Source organism: Anomalospiza imberbis, chromosome 5, assembly GCF_031753505.1.
Source record: "Anomalospiza imberbis isolate Cuckoo-Finch-1a 21T00152 chromosome 5, ASM3175350v1, whole genome shotgun sequence".
Lineage (NCBI taxonomy): Eukaryota > Metazoa > Chordata > Aves > Passeriformes > Viduidae > Anomalospiza > Anomalospiza imberbis.
The window spans coordinates 47,253,583-47,275,512 of record NC_089685.1 but is presented as its reverse complement, the minus strand read 5'-3'; the positions used below and the strand labels follow the sequence as shown (position 1 = coordinate 47,275,512).

Here is a 21,930-nt window from a genome sequence, read left to right as displayed (position 1 = left end):
GGTAGGAAAAATACGGCCCTTGCAGAAAAGGAGCAGCAGCCCATCAGATCTTGCTTTTTCAAACCAGGCAGGTTCCCCCTTGGAAAGATTAATTACATTCAGGTTTGGAAGACAGCCTTGCTGTGGTTTTTTTTCTCCTAGCATTAGAAAAGATAAAGGGCGTGATTAGTGTGCACAAAGGCTCTGATCAAACCAGCGCCGAGGTTTGTGACAGGAGGTTCAAACACTTTATGGATCACTGGTGCTGACAGGTAGATCACACGAGCCTTAAACAGATGTTTAGCAAGAAGATGAATGCGTGAGATCTCAAACATGAAGGACTCCTTTGCCTGGCCATAGTAGGCTGTGAAGCATTAAAATGTTGTCATTTTTTGGGTTTTTTTTTTTTTGTTTTTTTTTTTTTTTTTAACTGCCCCACTAAAAAGGGAAAAGGGATCCTACTAACCAGCTTGCATAAAATTTTGTAATTTTTTAAAAATTCAAATTAAATATGGCCAGGTCCTTGAAACTGTTTAACTTTTTTTAGAAATTAAGGCTGCTCTTTTGGGATGTATGACCCCACTTTGCCCTCCCTAGGAAACTGTTGCAGTGAGCCAATGACTGTGAATGCTCTAAAGGCCAAGGTGCATATGAGATGCTCAACTGGAACAGAGATATATTCAAATTAAATTACAAAGGTCTCTTTACCAGGGAGCTTCAGAGACAATGGCTTTCCGTGGGATATGTGTTCTCTGTAGGATGCACTGCATCAGCACAATTACTTGAAAATACAGTAATTATGAAAGGCTTGTTGAGCAAACTGTATTTACTAGACCTCTTTAAACATTTTGAGATGTTGATATGACGGGAGGAAAATATTGCATCAGTGCCATTTATTACAAAAATTCAGGGGTTCTGGGCATGATTTTTAGTACCTTCTCAAGAGAAATTATCTGTAGCCTTGCCCTTTGTAGTCACAGAATTCACTCCTTTGGAGGTGTGAATGTCCTGTGTGGGAGACAAGCAGAGACCCTCCCAATCTAGCAGGATATTAAGACCTTGGCAGAATGTCTGATGAATGTCAGACACCTGGAGGGATCTGTTCAATTTAGAAATGGGCTCAAGCCAAAAAATTCAGAGCCCAGTCTCAGATTTGAACACTCCTGAGTTCAAGGTTTTTTTTTTACATAAAGTGTTTAAGCCACTCCACATGATTACTCAAATTGCAGAATTTAGTCTGAGCATGCATTACAAGCATTGCTAAAATGCAGTGTTTTTTAGTTTTATTTAGGTGGTCTGGAAAGCCTCGATCCAGGGTTTGACCTCTTTGTTATCAGCCTTAAAAAAAGTTGGTTCATAAGTGTGGGGGCTTTTGTTTTTCTACTCTCCTCCCCATTTACTGTTTTTTAGTTCTTTTTAAAGAAATGCAGAAGAAAAGGTGTTTGTAAGCAACTTCCCAAATTATTTTTTGCCATCCACAAGTTTAGAGCTGCCTGTTTGAATATTTCCCAGAAAGTATTGTTCTTATGTGACAACAGGTCAGAAAGACTCTGCATTAATTACACTAACATATGGTTATTAACAGATTCTAGCTCAGGGAGCAATACTTTACAATGTTATCTTCCACATAGTCAGATGTTAGCCATATTGTCAGTGCTGGCAGCTATTGTTTCACTCATTTTCTTCACAGAGCTAATTACTCCCTAATAATAACTTTACCTTGGAGTTTTTCACTTGCTTGTGCCAGCAAACCTGTTCACACTACATATGCTAATTATTGGCACTTATTCATTATGTTAAGATAGCTTTAAGTTCAAGCTGTGCAGCCTGGCTTTCGGTATGGAGCCAGCTGGCTGCAAAGTTCCACCTTTTTTTTTCCTTTTTTTTTTTTTTTTTTTTTTTTTACTAAAGTCGTTAAAAGTTTTAATATGGGGATATCTTGTTCTCTTTACAAGATTCAGCCATTCAGGAATTCAAGCTCATAGTTGGTTACTCGTGGACAATCCCAAGTTTATAAGGAGCTCCTGGTTTTCTTTAACTATTTCTCTGAGCTTGCAGTGAGGTCTTTTCTGTTAAGTGGGTTGTAAATTCATTTGTAATTGGAACTGTGAGGCCATTTACCAAAATGGCCATTAATTTTGTTCCTTCCCTCTCCCAGTTCTGTCTCCATGCCTGGTACATCACTCGTTACATTTTTCCCCTGGAAGTCCCAAGGCCTCTCAGTGCCTGGTGATTTTGGTTTTGTTTCTCTGTGCTTTTGGTGAGCTTTGTATGGATGGATTCACTGATTTGCTCTGGGATCAACCTAAGTACAGCAAATCAGATCATTCAGATTTGCAGCCTAAACCAGACAATTTTCATGGGATTTGGTCTATTACATCTTTCCAGAGTTCCAAATGATCCTTTTTCACACCCTAGAATAGAGCATATTTTCATAAAACCCAGAGAAATGTGGTGTCTTCTAAAGATAAAATACTGTCCTTGATTTGCATGAAGAATTTTATGAATACCAACTGAACATCTACAGGGGAATCAAAGACAATTGATGGCTGATCCTGGTTAATGTTGTATATAGAATATGGGATGTTAAAAAATGGGCTGCTTCAGCTGTGACTCTTAGGGAGTCTTGTGTCACATCATCATCAGTGCTTTTCCACTGTCTGGTGAACTGGTCATTTGGTGAAGTTCTAAAAGAAACTGGTTTTATCCAAGATAAGGCGAATGTACGTGACATCCCATTCATTTCAGATCAGTAGAAAGAGGAGACTGAAATCTTCCCTATGTAAGAATTCAGTCCATAGAGGAAAAACTACCTATTTCTGCCTCCCTGTGAACTAAGAGTTTTGTATTCTATAAACTGTTGAACTACCCTGACATTAGAACTAAAAGGGTTATTTTAAGCTGTGGTCTAGCTAATTTATTAGGAAAAAAAGCGTGCAGAAAACTGCCATTTGGCCATCATAGCTTCCTGGTATGCACATTGCATACATTAAGGTTTCTCTCCATGCTAGTTTCAGTATCAAAGAAGATGTGGATGAATTAAGTTAGATTATTTCGTAAACAGGAAAGATGAAATCTCTCCTCTTCTGTACACATGTACTTCCTGCCACTGTCAATATGATCAGGTTTTGTGTACGTCAGTGCAGAATTTGACCATAAAATAGGAGAGAAAAAGCAGGACAACCAAAACTAAAAGATAAGATTTAATTGACATAAAAACATTGTTTCCTGCAACGTCCCATTTTACAGCCTTGGAGTGTTAGAGTGGATTCTGCTTCAGTACAATTCCAGTACTATCAATAAAGAATTTGAATACAATTCTTAATGAAGCTGAAGTAAACAGAGTTTTAGTGGTGCCATAATAGATGAACTTGACAGATCGTATTGACATGAAAGAAACAACTCATTATGTTTAGAGAAAGTTTGAACCAAACCCTTCAAACTGTGATACAACTTTCTCAGGAGCTGACCTTTCACGGGAGGCCAAGCCTAAATGCCAGATCTGATTTCACTGTGGAGATCTGGGTTGGGACTTGGAACTTTGTGCCTTAGAGGAGTGTTCAAAGAGCCTCGTATCACTACTCAGGCAACCGCTGAATTTTTACCTTGGTGGCCTTCTGCTTTCTTGATAGACTTAAAACATGATGAAAGTAGCTATACCACCACAAAATATAACTATACAAAATATGGCTATATTTGTGTTTGTAGCAACAAAATATTGCCCCTTTATCCAAGGAACTGAAGTGGCTCGTCGCTGAAGAACCTGTACTGGGAAGCTGTAGGAGTATTACAGGGCTGTGACTGGCAATCCTGGTTCTAAGAATAATGGGAACAGGAACCTGGAGAGCCTCTGTGGGCAGTTAGACTGACCTTCAAGTTAGTTTTTCCAGATTAGGCATGGTATTTCAGCAATGGTAAATGATAGCAATTAAGAAAAGACATCCAGCAAAAATGCTGTGACAGAACTCTTAGGAACTTGTTTGTTTTAAAGCTGTTTCCTCAAGGAAAACTGAGAGAGAACACTTTTTTTAAATTTTTAAATTATTTTTTATAAAAACTTAGTTCCTTCTCAGATATTTGGCACTCCTTAAAATCTGCTGGAGCCTGACGGACTGCTCTGGTGTTCTTAATGCACCTGAGAGTTACTTCCCAAACATGCCTTTCCTTATGCTAGATCTTGCCAAGATCTTTTGTATAAGCTTCATTTGAAGTTTCTAGGACACAGTAACGTGGCATGAAGGAGCCCTAGAAGAATTTTCGAAATCTGATTAACACTTCTTTCTAAATCCCATATCACAAAAAGATCTTGGCCAAATTGCCTGTAATTCAGCTGCAAGTATATTCTTTGACAGCTGACCACCTGTAAAGACTTTGGAGGATAAATGGCCTCTCCAGAGATAGGAGGAACTAGTCAAAAAGTATCTAATCTAGGCATTTATCTGTGCTTTGAACTGTGCCCTCTGAATTCCTGGGTTTACAACAAAAAGCCAATCTTGCCTGTAGTTGTGGGCAGCCTGCCTGTGTTCTACATAAAGCCTGTGGGTGACCAGGAATTCTGCACTGGACTGGTGCTCTAGGGAGGGGTTATTGACTTGCCTGGGAGAGATGTGTCACGTGCCACTTGTGTGTTTTGCTTTATGTCTCCAACTAACAGCAATAAAACCTTTATGCTGCCTTATATTGTAGCATATTGTATGAAAGAAGCTTAATTTAAACATCTGTTGAAAAAGGTTTTGGAGTGGTTTTAGGAGAGTTATTGGGGGTACATTTTTGAGTCCTTCTACCATGAAACTTTTTTGTACCATAGTCAAATTAACTTACATGGCTTATATTGATCAGCTTTTCTGTAAATAATGTTTTGATGGGAATGTAATGTGTGGAGCTGCCTCAAAGCTACATGCACATGCTGTGAGCCACATTGGGAAGCTCTGAAAAGTCTATTTCTTTTAATAATCATAGAATCATGGAATAGTCTGGGTTGGAAGTGACCTTAAAGATTATCTGTTTCCAACTTCCTGCCATGGCACCTTCCACTATCCCAGGTTGCTCAGAGCCCCATCCAGCCTGGCCTTGGACACTTCCAGGGATGGGGCAGCCACAGCTTCTCTGGGCAGCCTGTGCCAGGGCCTCACCACCCTCACAGGGAAGAATTTCTTTCTAATATCCAATCTAAACCTCCTCTCTGTCAGTGTGAAGCCATTCCCTCTGTCCTGTCTCTGCACGCTTGTAAATAGCCATCTCCATCTTTCTGGCAGGGTACTTCATAGAAACACTTCCATTTTACCTCTTATGGGCTGCAAAACAGAAAAGCTCCAAAGTCCCTCTGGCCTAGGACTGGGTGTGGGTATTACTACATGAGAAGTTGGGAAGGGAAAGGCATGTGTCTGTCAATGGGCTGCGGAGAAAATACACTTCCAGGACAGGTGGGGCTGCAGGGTTCCATCCCCGCTCAGGAGAGCACCTGCTGTGCGAGTGAAGCTGTCAGATGTACGTGCTAAGTGCTGTTTGTGTTCTGAGCTGGATTTTCCCCTGGGTAGCACCATCTCTCCTCTGGTACATGCCTGCCTGCTTTGCATATGCGTGTGGACTCCTGTGCACAGGGCATCTGTTTCGTGGGTACGGTGTGTATAAATATATGTGTAAATACCAGTACATGTGCACATACACACACATTTACATTTTGAAATAAATACCAGAAAAGAGGTTTAGAGATAGCTCCTCTCATTCGCTTGTGTGATGTGTGAGACGTGTGCACACACTTCTCCTGGAGAAATGTGTGTGTTTATGTGTCTGTGTGGGCCCAGATGATGCATGTGTGGGTACAGAAACAGGCAAACATGCATCACGCTGTAGTGCATTAGGTGCACTCGAATCTGCAGGACTTGCTGTGAACTTTTATTGGAATATCAGCATAGACTTCTTGTAAAGATCATTAACTTGGTTATCTCTGCATTTTTCTCACCACGTATTGAGCATGTCATGGAGCATGAAATGTCATGGAGATTTAATCCAGGGCTGAATCTGAGGCAAGTTAAATCCCCAGGAAAATCAAGGTACACAGCTAGATCAGCCTGTGGGTGTGCTCTGCTGGTCCTTCCCTAACATCCAGTCATTTCAGGACAGACCTTGTCAGATCGTTCTCTTGACCAGATGCTGTTCCAGGACAGAGCTAAATTACTGCAGCACTTGAAAAAAGGCTTCTAAGCTAAACTTCAGGCACTGCAGCACTTCTGGCTGTAAAATAAATATTGAAACCATTTGATTAACTGAAGATGCTTCTTCATGGTTCCTTAATGGCATGGTGGGAGTTTGAAGCTTGTCATTAATATTGTCATTGGTGAAATGCCTTGCAAGTGCTGCTGGGCACAGAGGTGAGTAAGCAGCATGTTTTCAGCTGAGCCTGTGTGTCTGGACACATTGTTCAATTTGTTGCGTCAGGACATTCTGCCCTGCAGCCCTGGGGGACCCAGGAAAGGTGTTTGCAGGCGGGACCTTGAAATAAGTGCAAGCTCAGCATAATTGTAGCCAAAGGGTCCCGGGGAAGGAGTGTGTGTGTGCTCACAGACACAGTGCCCAGCTGTTCTGAGGAGGATTACCAGGGCTTTAATGGGGAGCACAGATGGAATCAGTACTATTGTCCAAAGTGTGCTGGGGCAAAGGCTAAAGCGTGAAGGATGATCAGCAGAGAGCTGATTGGAAAGGAAAAGGGAAAAAAAAAAAAAAAAAAAAAAAAAAAAGTAAGAAAAAAAGGAGGGGGAAAATAAAATCCCCTTGTTCTCAAAAAAGCAAAGGGATTGATGCTGTCCAGTGGGGAGGGTGAGGAGGAAATAGTTCCCAAAGCTTGCTTTCATGGTTAGCAGGCATTGTAAGGATGGCACAGGTCATGTGTTGTGTGCAGCTGTTTGGATGTTCTTACAGAACTGTTAGGGACTTAGCAGGGCCCATTATTCAAGGCACCAAGGCAGTTTTACTGGATATGGACTACTGCAATTGTATAAGCTCTCCATTGTGTGAGTACTAATTTAGAGTGCTACCATAAGCCAGCCATACAATCCAGGCTGCCCATGAATGAGTGAGTCATCCTGATGAAAAGGCTCTGACTTTTAGTCTTAAAGGGACCCAGTGTGTTCAGAATGGGTCACATTTTAATGAACAAACTCGCTGCTGGCAAAATATTTTAGGCTCAAACTGCTAAAATAATCCTTTTCTTTTTGGAGAAAGGTATTGAACCCAAAGACTTTGGATAGTTTTTCATTTCCCTTACCACACCTTAGATGTATCTCTACTTACTGATTTTTTTAATGAGATACTGAAGGGTTAGTAATGTGCTTGTATAAACAGTACAGGTTTCAAGGCCACTGGGTTAGCCAGCAGTTTATGTCCTGAACCATTCCTTTAAGGTGCCAAGGAGCTCCATGATTGTTTTATTAAAAAGCATTTGGCTGCAGGAAGGCAGCTGGTATTTTGTGAATGATGTCCATGCACAGATACAAACGTGTTATTGTATTGCATCATTGTCTTTTTATTGCCTTTCCTGCGAAGGATATGACAACAGTATTAGTGAATGGCTCAGGTTTTAGCTTTTATATTTTCAATTCTGTGCTGCTGTAGTGTGCACTTCTGAGCTTCATATTAGGGGATGGTGAGCTCTCTTCACAGAGCAGGGAGATAAAACTATTCCTTCTCTAGCTGGGGACCAAGGACAAATGATCCAAATCTCAGGCCCAAGAGCACAAACAACGTGGGCTGAAGAGAGAAGAACAAGGATGGGACTTCATGGGCTGGAGCTGGAATTGGACAATGAACTCCAATGTGCAAATGGAGCAGAACTGATCAAAGTGAGAGACCTTGTGAGCGGTCGTGCATTTTGGGACCATTTTGGTTCATCTTGGGTGTAGCCCTGGCTGGGCTCTTGTGCTGCCCAAGGTGGATCCATTGAGGAGATCCTTTTAATTAATCCCTGCTTGATTCTGTAACTCTGTCCAGCCTCTGTTCTAGGGCAGCCTTCCCAAGGCATCATTAGGAACCCTAACATAGTTACAACTCTTTTGGAAAGGTATTTTTCTGTAGAATTCTTACCTGCATGGCTTAGGGTAACATCAAAAAAGAGAATCTACTCTCTGGTAGCAGTATTCAGGTAGCCTTTGGGAACATCCAAATGGAGAGAGACCCAGAAGCACTTCTGGAGTTCCCATGCATGTCTTGTCCAGATACTCTTTAGACAGACCCTTTAAGAGCCTTGGATCTGAAACTTTGAGGGATCTGAACATGCACAGCACCTGCTGGTGTGATCTGAGAACTTTTGTGTTTTTCCTCTTGTGCCTGTCCTGGGTTAAACACCTCAATGCTGAGCTCCTGCCCAAGGGTCACTGCAGTCCAGAAATGAGGCAGAGCAGCTTTGGCAGCACCCCAAAGGTGCCTGGGGCACAGTGGCAGGATTGTGAAGGGCAGTGCCTTCCTTTCCCACATGCACCAGTTAATAAATGGGGATAGTCCTTTTTTTTTTTCCCCTTTCTTGTTTTTTTTTTTTTTTTTTTCCCCATGAAGTGTCCTGGTGAAAGCTTAAGAAATTGAAAGAACTGGACTGGGACTTCTGTGTCCTTATTGCAATTCCCACTGTGTCTGCCCCACCTCATGAGAGACAAGGCCTGTCTCCTCATCTGCTGAAACTGGGCTTTAAGCAAAACAAGATGTACTGCTCATGTCATAAATGGAGGAAAAAAATAGGTGTCTACAATAATATTAATAATAATAATAATAGCTCAATGTCCTGCTGGTGAGGACATTTGAACCGTGTTCTGCTCCTTAGATGCCTTGTCCTTTTTTTAAAAAAAAATTAAATTACATTAAATTATTATATAAATATTAATAAACTATTTTTTTTCATTGTTTCTGCTGAGTGCCATCGGGATCAATTTGTATTGACTTCAGCAGAGCAAGGATTCAACACAAAGTTCCTACAGGTCAAATTTTGCCCTTAAAAAAATTATGATTATTACAAAGTCCCTTTTCTGAGCTGAATACTTCTTAAAAGCTACAGGCATTTAAAAAATCATTCATTACTTGATGTTTTCATCATGTTTACTGCTGGTTTCCTTTCTGATCTAACTGTCAAATTAAGTTTATTGAGTCAGTTTTGTTTAATTAGTTTAATTTTACTCGTTCAGCAGCACTGCCAGAGTTGTACTTTTAGATTCACAGCTCTGAATGAAAATATTCCCAGTGACTGGCAAGACAAAACAAAAAACAAGAGTGGAAATGGAATTACTAAAATATTTATATTTGCTTGGGTAAAATGCTTCCAGAATTGAAATTTGGAGCAGAAAATTTGTAAAGATCCTGATAACTTGGCTTGCTAACTTAAATCCATTCCTGCTGAGGTCTCAGAACTTCTGTTCACTTTATTGGGAGTCAGGTCTACCACAGAAAGCCTGGTAAGTGTTGGTCTTTCCATAGAAACAGTGCTAGGAATAAATCAATTGAACAGAAAATTCCTTTTATTACTAAAGACAAATGGATGGCTTAAGAGCAGAACTTACACAAAGCCTGAGTGCCCACGGTTTATGCCTAGAAGAGATGGATAATATCACTAGTAGTAATTTCAGAGCTTTTTACAGTGCTCCCTTGCATCCTTCTCTCCCAGACACATCCCATCTACCTCTCCCTCCAGTGTGCAAATGCACAATTAAAAACACTCAACAGGTAAAGATGAATGTGCCAATAGAATGTGCTGCTAATAGTGTATTTTCATTAATGGGGAGTATGTGGAAGCACCCCAAAGAGATGCTGGAAAGTTACAATAGATAAGAATCTGCTCACTGCCTTTATGGAAGACAATAGATTTTGTGAATATTCTGCTTCCTCTCCAGGCAGCGAGCTAGTATGGTTAACCAAAATTGTTGAGTAATTGTTCTGTGGTTGAGAACAAAATGCTGAATTAAACTGTTCCCAGCACAATAATTGTGTGATTACAGCATTTATGTTGCTGGCCAAAAGAACAGTCATTAGGTTTGGAAGACTTACCAAAACCACAGTCAAAGGGAAAAAAATGCAAATCACATGTAAATTGTCCTCTAATACCTATAGTGGCTTAAAAATTGATCTAAGAGTATGGTATGTGTATATTTAAAGGCAGTCAGACCAGAAAAAAAAGATTGTACATTCAAGAACTACTTCAGACTAGGAAGAAAATAACCAAAGATTATTCATTTTCATTATGCTGTGCTTTTCCCCCTCTGGTGAGATCCTGCTTTTCATGCATTATTCATGTGTTGTGCTCGTGAATGCTGCTCTGTTTTGCCGTTCTGCACACCTGTCAGGGATGGTCTGGGGCTGGCAGGTGGGGCTGCCACGCCCAGCCACACCTTGGGCCACGCCCATTCAAGCAGCAGTATCGAGGGGAAGCAGGCAGCAAGTGTTTATCTGATTGCTGTGATCCACCAGGGAAATTAAAAACTGATTTATGATGATAGGTGCCCTTGTGAGGTAGGCAGTTTTCTTCTCCACTGCATTGTCTATATCAGCAAGTGCCAGGAAAACAATTGCATATAGTCTTCTTTTTTTCTTTTGTTCTTTTTCCTTTTTGTGGTTTTCCTCATATTTTTAATAGTAAAAGGGGTGGAGGAAGACAAGGGAGAAGTAAAGGTGACAGCAAAGGAGAGAAAGATACAATGTTTTGGGCAATCAAAATATTTGTACCTACAATTTAGTGGAGTAAAAAGCTGCAGAATTTGGCTAGCTGCTTACCTGGCTGTACACAGAAATCAGATGATGAGATGTCTAAATTTTATCACTCTATCTGCAGTTAATTGTGCTTCAACTGTATTGCTGTCACTAGATTGTAGGCACAAAATTAGAGACTGTCTTCAGCCCTATTCAAAAAATGTTCCCAAACAAAATCCTTGTTTTATGAGGATTTTGGTAGCAAGGGTACAAAAAGCATCAGGATGTGAATGGAAGAGTGGTGACGTATCTGCTGAAATAGTATTTGTTCTGCAACTTGAGTCTGTTTTGCTTTTGAAATCAAACTTTTGATGGCAAACCTGAACTCTGCCGAGGAACAATTCCACTGGCAGAAGAGACAGTCAGAAACAAGTCTGAACAGCTGAGAGATTGAAAAGAGGTCTTTATTATGCCTGTCCCTGGGCAGTAATTAGAGGCTGTCCAATACTAAAGCTGTGTTTGCTGCAAAGATTTCTATAACGTGTGGTCAGAGTTTTTCTGGCCATTTGTTCATTGTGCAGGGATTTTTAAGATCTTACAGAAAGCAGTGAAATTCAATATACAGCAGTAACAGTGATGATGATAATAATAATGATAACGTATTGTCTTCAGAAAAGAATGACACTGAGTTGTTGTAACTACTTGTGCTCTGAAACTGATGTCACTGGAGGCCACACTTACCCTGAAACATGGATCCAATTTAATGATAAGAAAATTGGGGGAAGAAGAGGGGTCATTCAAAGGGTTTAGTCAGTGGATTTTAGTCTAAGGTTTTAGGAGCAGACCCAGTTCTGCAAGAGCCTACACTGATCAAACCATGAAGGATGTTTTTTTCTCCTGTAGTTCATTAGTTTGTATACAGTTTTATTAACTACGTCCCTATTTAAAGAAGGAAAGAAGAGGTAATGACTTTTAGTGCAGACACTTTTTTTTAGTCCTTTAAGTCTATTTTTTCTCTCTTTTTCTAGATAGGATGATTTTAAGTGGATGACTTTGATAAGACTTTCTTGTTTGTTTATAGCATTGCACTATTCAGCAGCTGAATGGGTTTTGAATTTCTGCCCACTACATGATATTAAATAACCCCTATTTCTTCCACACCGCCTACACACTGAAATTGCTTTATTTTTTTTTTAATTAATGATATTCCATTTGTCAAAGAGATACTGAGTGAAAAATACATCTTGAAACCTTAGGGGTTTGTTTGAAAGAATACCCTTAGCATTGTGTCAGAAATGAGATCATGGGACTGGCTATCATGTCTTAAGTGCAGTGGTTTCCTAATTGGAGCTGTTCTCCCTGTTTCAGTTTAAGAATCTGGGGTTTTGGAACAGGAAAAATACTGCTGCAATTTATACATCAAAATTACTAGTTACTAGTGCTTGAATATATTATGGAAAAATCAACAAGGGGTAAAGGGAGAGGTTTAGCAGTTGGCCTTAAGACAGATGCCTCTGAAAAACTTCAAATGACAAAAAATACCACCTTTTAAAGTGTAATGGCATCAGCCATGCTCTTGCCACCCATTTCTTGATTTTTTCAGGAAAATGCACTAAAGAAATCTTTCGTGAATCAGCTCACTCCCCAAAAGCTGCATTACTTCAGTCTACACATGAGTAAGAACCATGGTTAGAATAAATTTAGAAAATATTTAGAAACCATTTGGATATTATTTTAGAAAATTACTTAGATTTAATTACATAAGCAGCATTCTCAACCTGAAAACCATTATGGGCAGTTTTATAGCTGAGCATTTTATGGTCCCGTTTGCATCCTTTGCACAGAAATGTTGTTGCACACAAGAATATTTTGGTGTCAGGATGAGCCCAAAGGTGCCTTGGGAGTGCTGAAGAGATGGCAAGGTGGGGCATTCCTCCCAGGTCACAGAACTTACCTATCAGAAAACAGCCAGGCTTCCTGTCTGTGATGGTATGTAACACTTGAGTTTATTTCCTGTTCATTTACTTATTAACTTCCTTATCCTCAGCTGAATCTGTTGACTTCCAATATTCATGGAAGTTATTGAAAAGTCTTTTTTTTTGATTATTCCTCTTCCTCTTCTCCCCCTCTTTGAATCCATGCCAATTCTGAGCCTTCCCACCCATTCCTCCATGTTTTTGTAGTCTAGCCATTGATTTATAATTTTAAGAGTTGCAGAGTCAAGCTTGAAAAAACCCTGTGCTCCTACTGGAAAAGTCCTCTTGATTCCACAGTCCTCTCTGGGGCACTCGGACATCCTCAAATAGAAACATCCCCTGTTAGCAAAGCTGCCCTGTGTGCTCTTCCCTGATTTCTCTGCAGCAGTGCCTCCTACCAGACCTGCTTTCCAGAGCTCCTCTGATAGCAAGCCATGATGCTCTTGGACAAAAACTTTGGATCTGGTAACACTGAGAGCACTGAGTCACCAAAGAAGTGACTCTGAAAGGAAAGAGGGCTGGGTTAGCACATGTGGCAAGCACATTCTTCTCTCTCTCAGGATTTTTCATAAAGGTGCACAGAGAGAAGAAAGAGAAAACAATTTCTATTTCTGCTCCTTGTTTTTCTCATGTAAAATGTATTTAGAGAATTGTTTACCTGGAGTAATTACTTGATTAAAGTCTAGTGAAAATTGTTTGAGCCTGATGGCCAATCAGATCCACCTGTATCTAGAACAGAGTCACAAGTTAGTAGTGAGTTAGATATGATAGTTAGTGAAAGTATGTAGTTTTAGTATCTTCCTTTATATAGTATATTAATGTATTGTAGCATAGTTATAATAAAGAAATCATTCAACCTTCTAAACTAGAATCAGACATCATCATTTCTTCCCACTGGGTTCACCTACATTTTACAATAAGCACACACATGGCAAAACTCAGCCACTTCAGCCCTTTTAACCAGAGTGTAGGAAATCAGAAGGAAAATTACACAGATGACTTCTGAAAGGCTGTTGTCAGCAGTGACAAGGGAGGTATATTGCTTTGTATCCCTGATTCTTCCTGGCATGTACAAATAAGCCCATAGTTCATTATATTTTGAATAACTGAACCCATCTATCACAGATCAGCTAACTGTAGAAAAGAGTACACTTGCTGCTCAAGGAATTATCCTACATGCTGTCTTCTAAATCACATCAGGAAACCTCACACCTGTTTTATTTTCCCTGACAAATGTTTCACTGGATAGCTTTCTGCTGGAGCCATCAGCACTAGCCCACAGCTCACTGGGGAGAGCATTAGCCAGGCATATGGAAACTTTGCTCTGTCATATGCTGCAAGGTAGCACCAGGCATTCATGGAAATGCAGAGATTTTCCACTTTGAAGGAAGTGACTTTGTGGATTAACTCTTGATCATGGTGGTTGCCCTTAGGAGCAACTTGCTGGTAGCCAGCAAAAACAGAAATAGAGAACAATACAGCATAAAAATCAGCAGTTTTGACAGCCAGAAGTTTGTGGCAGATTTCCCTTACAGTCCTGGTTTATTCTTCTAGGAAGGGTGCTAACATTTAAATAAGGTGCCCAGGAGCTTGGAAGCTATGCCAAGAGAAACTCAGTGTTTGTGTGAATATTAGGAAAGGTGAAATAAGATGATTTGGCCAAAAACTGTGGTCATCGTGCCTCAAAAGCCCATTTGCTAACTTCAGCCTCTTCATGAAACAAGTCGCTAAATCCACCAAACAATGAATCTTTTTCTCTTATAAAAATGAAAGAGCAAATTATTTTTAATGTTGCTCTTGAGCCGGGATTAGAAAGGGTTATTTCGAGAGCACTTCAGTCTTCCATTGTAGCTGTTACCTGAATTACAGTCACTTGCTCTGAAGGTCCTGATTGGCCAGAGAACCCCACTCACTGGGGTGTTGTGTAGTCTGGAGCAGCCCTCCCTGTGTGAACTCTTAGGCTTTTGTCTTAAAACAGCTGTTTGTTGGAATGAATTCCAGTTTATGTACTTTTTATTTCAGGTAGTCTCTTCAGCTAGTCTGTTAGTTCCAAAACCTTTGTGGCAGAATTTCCCTTATATGTAACTTACATGCTAAGTCAAGTATTCATGTTAAGCATGAATACTTGTTAAACCTAACCCCAGTGCAAAAAAAGTCATCTTACTGCTTTTCTCTCCTCTCTATGTTTCTTCCATACTAGATCAAATATTAAAAAAAAGTTTTGAAGTTCTTTATTTTAGTTACAGAAATGAACAACAAATGATCTGCCTTTTTCCTTTGGAAGTGTCCAAGGGTTGTTCCTTAATGTGAAAGGTCCTTTTGGCTTCTGTCCTGCCGAGTGCTGCTGGAGGTTTATCTGTCAATGTTATATTTTGTTCTGTGGCATGAACTGGAGGAGGAAAGCCTTGGAAGGAAGTTATCAATATGGAAAAAGCTACTGTCTGTATTACTTGGCAGTTTAAGGCATTTTTCTGCTCTTTATTTTAAAAGGCTGTGTGTGTTAATTTTCATACTCTGTGGTGAGATGAATTTGAGATGGATGCTGGTAGTGACACCCAGGCTCTCTTGCAGGACCGAGCAAAGGTGGAAAGTTTACAGCCTGAAAAGCCTTGCTTTTTAAAAATGAAACATGCTTATGTATTTCCCTGAGATCCATTTCAGTTCTCCTGAAAGTTTGTTCCTTGTTTCTTCCATGTGCCAAGTTGCATACCTATTAGGGATTGTCTCCATATTCCATCAAACAAATAATTTTTTCCACACCATCACTCGAAGTAAAGCTGTCCTGTGCTAGCAGAGTTGTAATGGGGAGTCTGTTTTAGGTGTAGGTGATGGAGCTGTCTCCCTAAATCCCCTAGTTCATTCTCCTTAAAAGATCAGCACTGTAAGAGCATGTTTTCTGCCAGCAGTATCACTGCTTGCAAACAATTATGGGAGTGGTGAGAGCTGCTGAGTGAACTCAGGTGTTTGGACAGGACAAATTTTGGTAAGTTCTGGTATGAATTGCCTAAGCCTCATACATAGCAAAGGGAAGAATACTATTTAGGGACCAATCATCCACTGCAGAAGAGCTTACAGGTGGTGATTAGGAAGAAAAAATGCAAGTCCACTTCATGCCACCCAGCTTCTGCTTTGCATCCTGGATATTCAGTAAGCACCCCATAAACAGGCACCTCAGACTCTGTAGGAAGAGGGATCATTCCATAACCTGGATAGGCAGGGCTTCCTGCTATGTAGGCTCAGGACATGCTTATGTCAACTCAGGGAACTGATACAGAGAAGAGAAAAACATTTTATTTTCTTATTTTAAACATCACTGAAAGGGAAAATAGCAGATTGTAGTTATATGGGGACATATATTTTTATTTCCCTTAAGATAGACATGGGGAGGGGGGTGAGGTAGAGAGAAAGAGGGCCAACACATGTGCTAATTAAAGAATCCAGTCCTTCAGCAGAGTGTGTGTCACTGAGAGCCAAGTGTTTCTGGAGGAAAGGGGACAAATGCAATTAAACATGTCATTTTTGAAGGACAGATTTGTGTTGCTGCATGTGAAATGTGCATTGCATTCTTCCCTACACAGTAGAAGAGATGCTTAACTTACAAACAAGTCACAAGCAAGGAGATATTCGTACAACAATTTGAAGTTAATCAAATCATTCATGTGCATCCACCGTTCTAGGAATGAAAAATCTGAACTTATTTGAGGCAGCCGAGAATAACTCAAATGAAAATAAAAGTTAGCCACACTTCTACATGAAGAAACCACATAAGAGTCAATTTCAGCAAAGATGCTCATACAGCTCCTGAAGGGCATCTTTTGAACAGTTCAGGAGTAAAGTACTGTGCAGAGTTTGGTCAGGGTGTAGAAAAGAGAGAGTTGCTTTTAGCAGCTGCTCTTACCCACACTGAGTAATTCGTTATCCATCACCAGTCTCACCAAAAGGAACAAAATTGCTTCTGAAGAACTAGAGGTGGGTGCTTTAGCAGTATTTGCCCCTCAGTGGAAAATGTTTTATATATATATATATATATATATATATATGTATATATTTTTATATATATATATATGTATATGTATGTATGTATGTATATATATACAGATGCTGGGAAATGCATTGAGATATTTACCTTGGAGAGAGGAAAACTTATATAAAAGTTGATGCTAATAAATATGTAATGAACAGCTGAACAGCTGCGGAAATGAAATTGGGGGAAGTGTATGAAGAGAAAATAGATAGAACTAATAGCAGCTGCTATTTTAGGGCCTTAGGTTTGCTGAAAGTATGGATTTATGTTACATGAGAAATGGTGTAAGCCTTCTAGATAAAGCAAGAGTCATGTGCGAGGGGAAACTCTGAACTTTTAAGATTCTGTCTGGATGCAGGGGCATAAAGGACAAAAATAAGGTCATGCATGCTTCCCTGATTCTGGCATTCTCTAAGGCACGAATGTCTAACTTTGCAATCTTAATGTTGCTTTAAACTGTTTTCCCTGTGTAGCTATTTACATAGTGACCCAAAGCACACATGACTTTTTACAGAAAATAGAACTGTAGTTGTCAAGTGTTTGCAATCTAAATTTGTGGAAGTCACAGCAGGAGCTAGTAACAAACAGTGGGGGTAACTGTTAAAAACATACTGCTTGGTGCTTAGGTAGCTGTGGTAACCGTAGTATGTTCCTAAAAGTAGATAGGAGAGCAGAATTTAGGTGGAAATACTACAATTATAATGAAGCTGAGAATCCTGGAAATATTAACTGTGACTGTGTTGAATGCAATGTCCTTGTGTGGTTGTATTTGTTATGGTCAAGTCATAAAGGACACACACAGAGTTGTGAAGATGCTGGCCCAGGCTTCAACTGCTTGAATCAGTTCCAAGTTTGCCAACAAATTCCCTTTGATATGGTAAGCCATTTAGGGCCAGATTTTTCAAAATAAAGATACATTGAGGCACTTTTCAAAATCAAAAATCTCTGCAGGCCGCTGTGGGTGTCCCAGTTTCCCACTTGGACAGTAGATTTACTATGAGTTGCTTGTCACGTGCTCATACTGGTTTTTGCATCGGTAAGTTCTTTAGAGATGGTCTCTATTTCGGATTTCCAGTGGCAGCTATGAAGGTTTCCTGGTGTGGTGGTTTGACACTGGCCAAGCACCAGGCACCCACAATAGCCACTCACTCGCCCTCCCCTGCCACAGCTGGGCAGCGGAGAGGAAAAATTAATGAAAGGTTCACAGTGTGATCAGTTGACACAGTGGCAACGGTATGAAAAACCAGGCCTTGGAAGATTGTGTCTTTATCCTCCAGACTAACATAATAAAGTAGATAAGAAGTTACAAGGTGAAATTGTAGCTCTGTAAACCCATTGGGAATTTTGTGAGGATTTAAAATACAGTTTTCTCCTTTTGGATATTATGACTGAGAAGAGGTCATCACGTAGAGAGGCTGGCCAACAGAGAATCTTGAAAGCTGTGTGAATTATTAGATTGTTGAAGAGGTATTTCTTTTTATGGACATATGTCCATTAGCAGAGCAAATTGAAGGGCCTGGAAAATAGCCCTGATTTGCAGTCCATTATATTCAAATTAGAAATGCAGTATTGAGAAGTTAAAATCCAGAAAATACTGGAAGGTGTGTAAGCTGTATAATAAAAAACATTTGCAAGATTTAACTGATGTAGTAATACCTTGAAAAGGAAAAGAAAAAAAAAAAAAAGGGTAACACCTTAGATGTAAAACTCAGAAGGAGGGCCTGTATTCAATGCCACTTGAAGCAGTTGTATCCTAGCAATTCCAGTTAATAATAATAATAAACATAACGAGTTAAAATTTAGTAGTTAAATGAGCCATAAAAATGAAGAGTCCATAATTTGTATGATATTGTGTCAGGTAATCAGATTAAAATAAACTAATGTTTGCATTTATTTGTGTTTAGGAGAAAATGAAGTGTAGCTGAGTGCTGCTACATACATTCCATCCTGGAATGAAAATCACATTGTTTTGACTATGTTATTTCTATATCCATGCAAACCATCCTCATCACTCCATAGTTTTTACCTCCCTAATGCAAATAGGGTTGTGTCATTTGAAATTAGGGTCTATAAGGCCCCTTGGAGAGTTAAAGAGGAGCAGCAATTTGAAAAAAAAAATGAAATGCAGCAATCAGATTTAGGAAGAAAGGGCATTTTCCTGGTAAATGTTTTCCTAAATGGGAATTTTTCAGTGTGGTGTTTTGCTCATGTGTTTGGCAGTCACTTGGAATCAAGTGCAGACTTAAGCTGCATTGTGGGCTTGGCAATGACAATTTGTGTGTGTGTGGTGCTTTAGTTATATTAGCCCTGGAGGCAGAGTTAACACTTGCAGTGGGACAAGAGTATTTGCAGTCATCAGAGAACTTTGCAGTCAGCTTCAATAACATCACTCCATTTTTTTCACTTTTTTTTAACATTTTTTTTGGCAGCAAAGCACTTAGTAGAACCATCTGTCTTTCTATTAGTGTTTTTGAGTCCTGTTTTGAAGCTTCTTCACTTGGCAAAGTCACTTTCATCCTTGGAAACCATTTAAAAAAAAAGTTCCATGGCTTTTTGCCGAAGAAGAGTACTGTGCAAAAATTCTGCATGGCTGTTCATTTTTGTTCTAAAAGAATACAGTTACTTTGTCTTTGTCTTAAAAAAAAAAAAATTAAAAAAGCAAACCACAAAACCTCAAACAAAACATGAAGGAAAGGCAGGTATTGGACAGCTCTAGGATAACTGCATGCAGATAGAGAACAAATCACATTTTATATTTTTTTTCCTCCCATAATTCAGTTGAAAATATGTATGCCTTCTAATTAGCAGGATCGGAATAGAAAGACAAATATTGAAGTAAAAAAAAAAACGTATCAGGCTGGTTCAGTGAATGGAGCTACATCTACTCTGTCTTTCAGCCCCAGTCTTAATCTCCCACTGCAAGAATTTCTGTCAACAGTGCTCTTGAACTCTATGCCTGAAAATTGTTTCAGACTATACAGACACAGTCAGCACACACAGGGGTGTTGCCAGCTCCAGGCATAAATTGAAAGGGATGATAATCCCAAATTTTGTATCACTATTTTGCCTGGTAGCAGTGTTGGGTGAACCAAGACGTGGCCTGGATTTTAAGGAGATTAAATGAAAATAGAATTAAGAGCAAATGGTGTATTCTGAACAGAGGCAGCCATGGGCTGGTGCAGGTTCTCTTTTGCCAGTTCTGCTGTCGGGCAGTAATGTAGGGAGTAGCACCTTCTTGCACCCCTCAGCATAGAAGGTTGTCTGTTGATACTCTGATTTTCTGAGTTACTTAAGGCCACAAAATAAATTGTAGTTTTCAAAGATGTATCCATCTCCAATGCCTCAGCTTTACAGTGCCACTAAAATTTAGATGAGCTCTCTTAAAAACTGAGCCAGTCCTTCTTCACTGACTGATCTGGTCAGTACAGTGGGGATTTTAAATTGAAACTAGTCATTCAGCATTTTAATCCAGCAAACTTTTTGTTTCTCATCTGTTTGAAATACAGAGACAGCTTCACTTTCTATCAATTATAAAAGCTATTAACGGAACTGGGTAAAAGCAACAGCAGTAGACGTTGTACCATGGCCCACTTCCAGCTTTGATGACTAATTTCTGCATGGCTTTAGTCCCCTGCAGTATCCACTTACAATATAATATTTTCCACTTCCTGACTTGCATGGTTGTGTAGAGTGGCTGTGCAAGGTTGGACGCCTAACACTTCAGACATAGATGTTTTATTTGTGAATAAAGGGTCTCAGCCTTTTTTCTGAACATCCTAGAGACTTTATTTTTCCGCATGTACAAATAAGTGCACGTGCATGAGCAGAAAAATAGCATTGGCTGTGCTGTATGCTACTTATGCACTTCTTTTTCCTTTCTGAGGAGGTGTCTTTGTGTTTGGGCTTAGTCAGGGTGAAAGCTACTGTCTGAAAAAGATACTGCTACACAGTTCAATAAAAGAGAAGAAAGTACTCCCCTATAGCCAGAGATAAGTGAGTCATCATGAACTGTGGGGGGAATAATTAAGTGGGATATAGATATGCCTTAGTGGAATATTTCAGTTTATTTTGGATTCATGTAATTCATATGAAGTGTTTGGTAATGAAGATGAAGCTCAACAGTTGATGCTGCTGGAACACCCCAATATGAAGAGGTGTATTCAGACCAGACCTCTCAGATGAGAAGTGAAAGAAAGCATATTGCCAGACATTGTCCCCCACCAAAAAATTCTGTGTTTGATTTTCCCTCTCCTGTTCAGCAGGTCCAGGGTCAACTGCCTCCATTAATGATTCCCGTATTCCCTCCAGACCAGCGAACCCTAGCAGCAGCTGCACAGCAAGGATTCCTCCTTCCTCCTGGCTTCAGCTACAAGGCAGGATGCAGTAAGTCCTGGAGATTTTTTTAGCTGGAAGTGGGTATTGTAGGGCACAGTTTCATGCCAGTCTGTATAAAAATAGCACCTTATCAATGGACAAAGCCATTAACTTGCAGAGATGAGTGTGAAGCAGGGCATTAGTTGTTACAGTATGAGAGAAGCTTGTCAGAGATGAAGGATGTGTTTCTACATAACAGCCAAACATCTGACACAAGAGGTGGATTTGTGCACCTTCTCTCTGACAGGTCTTTCTGACAAGTGTACATACTCATGACCACAAACTTGCATCTGAAAATAAGCTATTTGAAACTTCCCAATAAATTTCAACACTGTTGTAAGAAAACATGTTTTTTCCTGAAGCAGACTGCTTACTATTTGTGAACTGAGGGCCTATTCTAGTCTCTTTCTTCACACAGAACTCACATTAATCTCAACGGAGGTTCTGCACAGAGATCAAAGATAGCATATGCCTTTCAGTTTGATGGACTAACACAAACTCTGAGGATATTTGTGAGAGCCTAACACTTAAAAATATAGCATCTACTTTTTTAATCTTTTAAAAGATTTGTATTGTTCTCTACATTCTGCAGATTTTTTTTAATATTTTATTTAAGCCTTCTATAGGATTTCATCTTCCTGTCAACATGATGAGAATAAATACAAGTTAAGAAATAATGAAGGAACTTTATTTCTGTGAATACACTTAGCTAGAGCATGAATTTAGTAGACTTGTGTTCCTGCACTTGTAGAACTCTTCTGCCATCAGTTTTCTGCTGAGTTATCCAGGACTTGCTTGTTCTACTCTTCTCTGTCTCTAGTATGGGTGTTTGTTATGTCCATGTTACTGTATCCATCTGTACCTTGACTGACTCATTAATTCATCAGTTGGTCTGAGTTACTCAGCACGTGCCAC

General features: G+C 39.7%; 1 protein-coding gene across 19 annotated transcripts in view; it reads left to right on the top strand.

Annotated features, from left to right (window-relative positions):
- The window catches only part of SOX5 (SRY-box transcription factor 5), a 608,493-nt gene that overhangs the window by 491,898 nt on the left and 94,665 nt on the right, over window positions 1–21,930 (top strand). For 16 of the 19 annotated variants that reach the window (XM_068190516.1, XM_068190517.1, XM_068190518.1 and 13 more), the window contains one exon: window positions 20,901–21,024. In XM_068190516.1, coding sequence (XP_068046617.1) covers window positions 20,901–21,024 — 124 coding nt within the window. The remainder of the gene's footprint in view (window positions 1–20,900; window positions 21,025–21,930) is intronic. The other 3 variants (XM_068190512.1, XM_068190510.1, XM_068190506.1) reach the window with 1 other exon arrangement.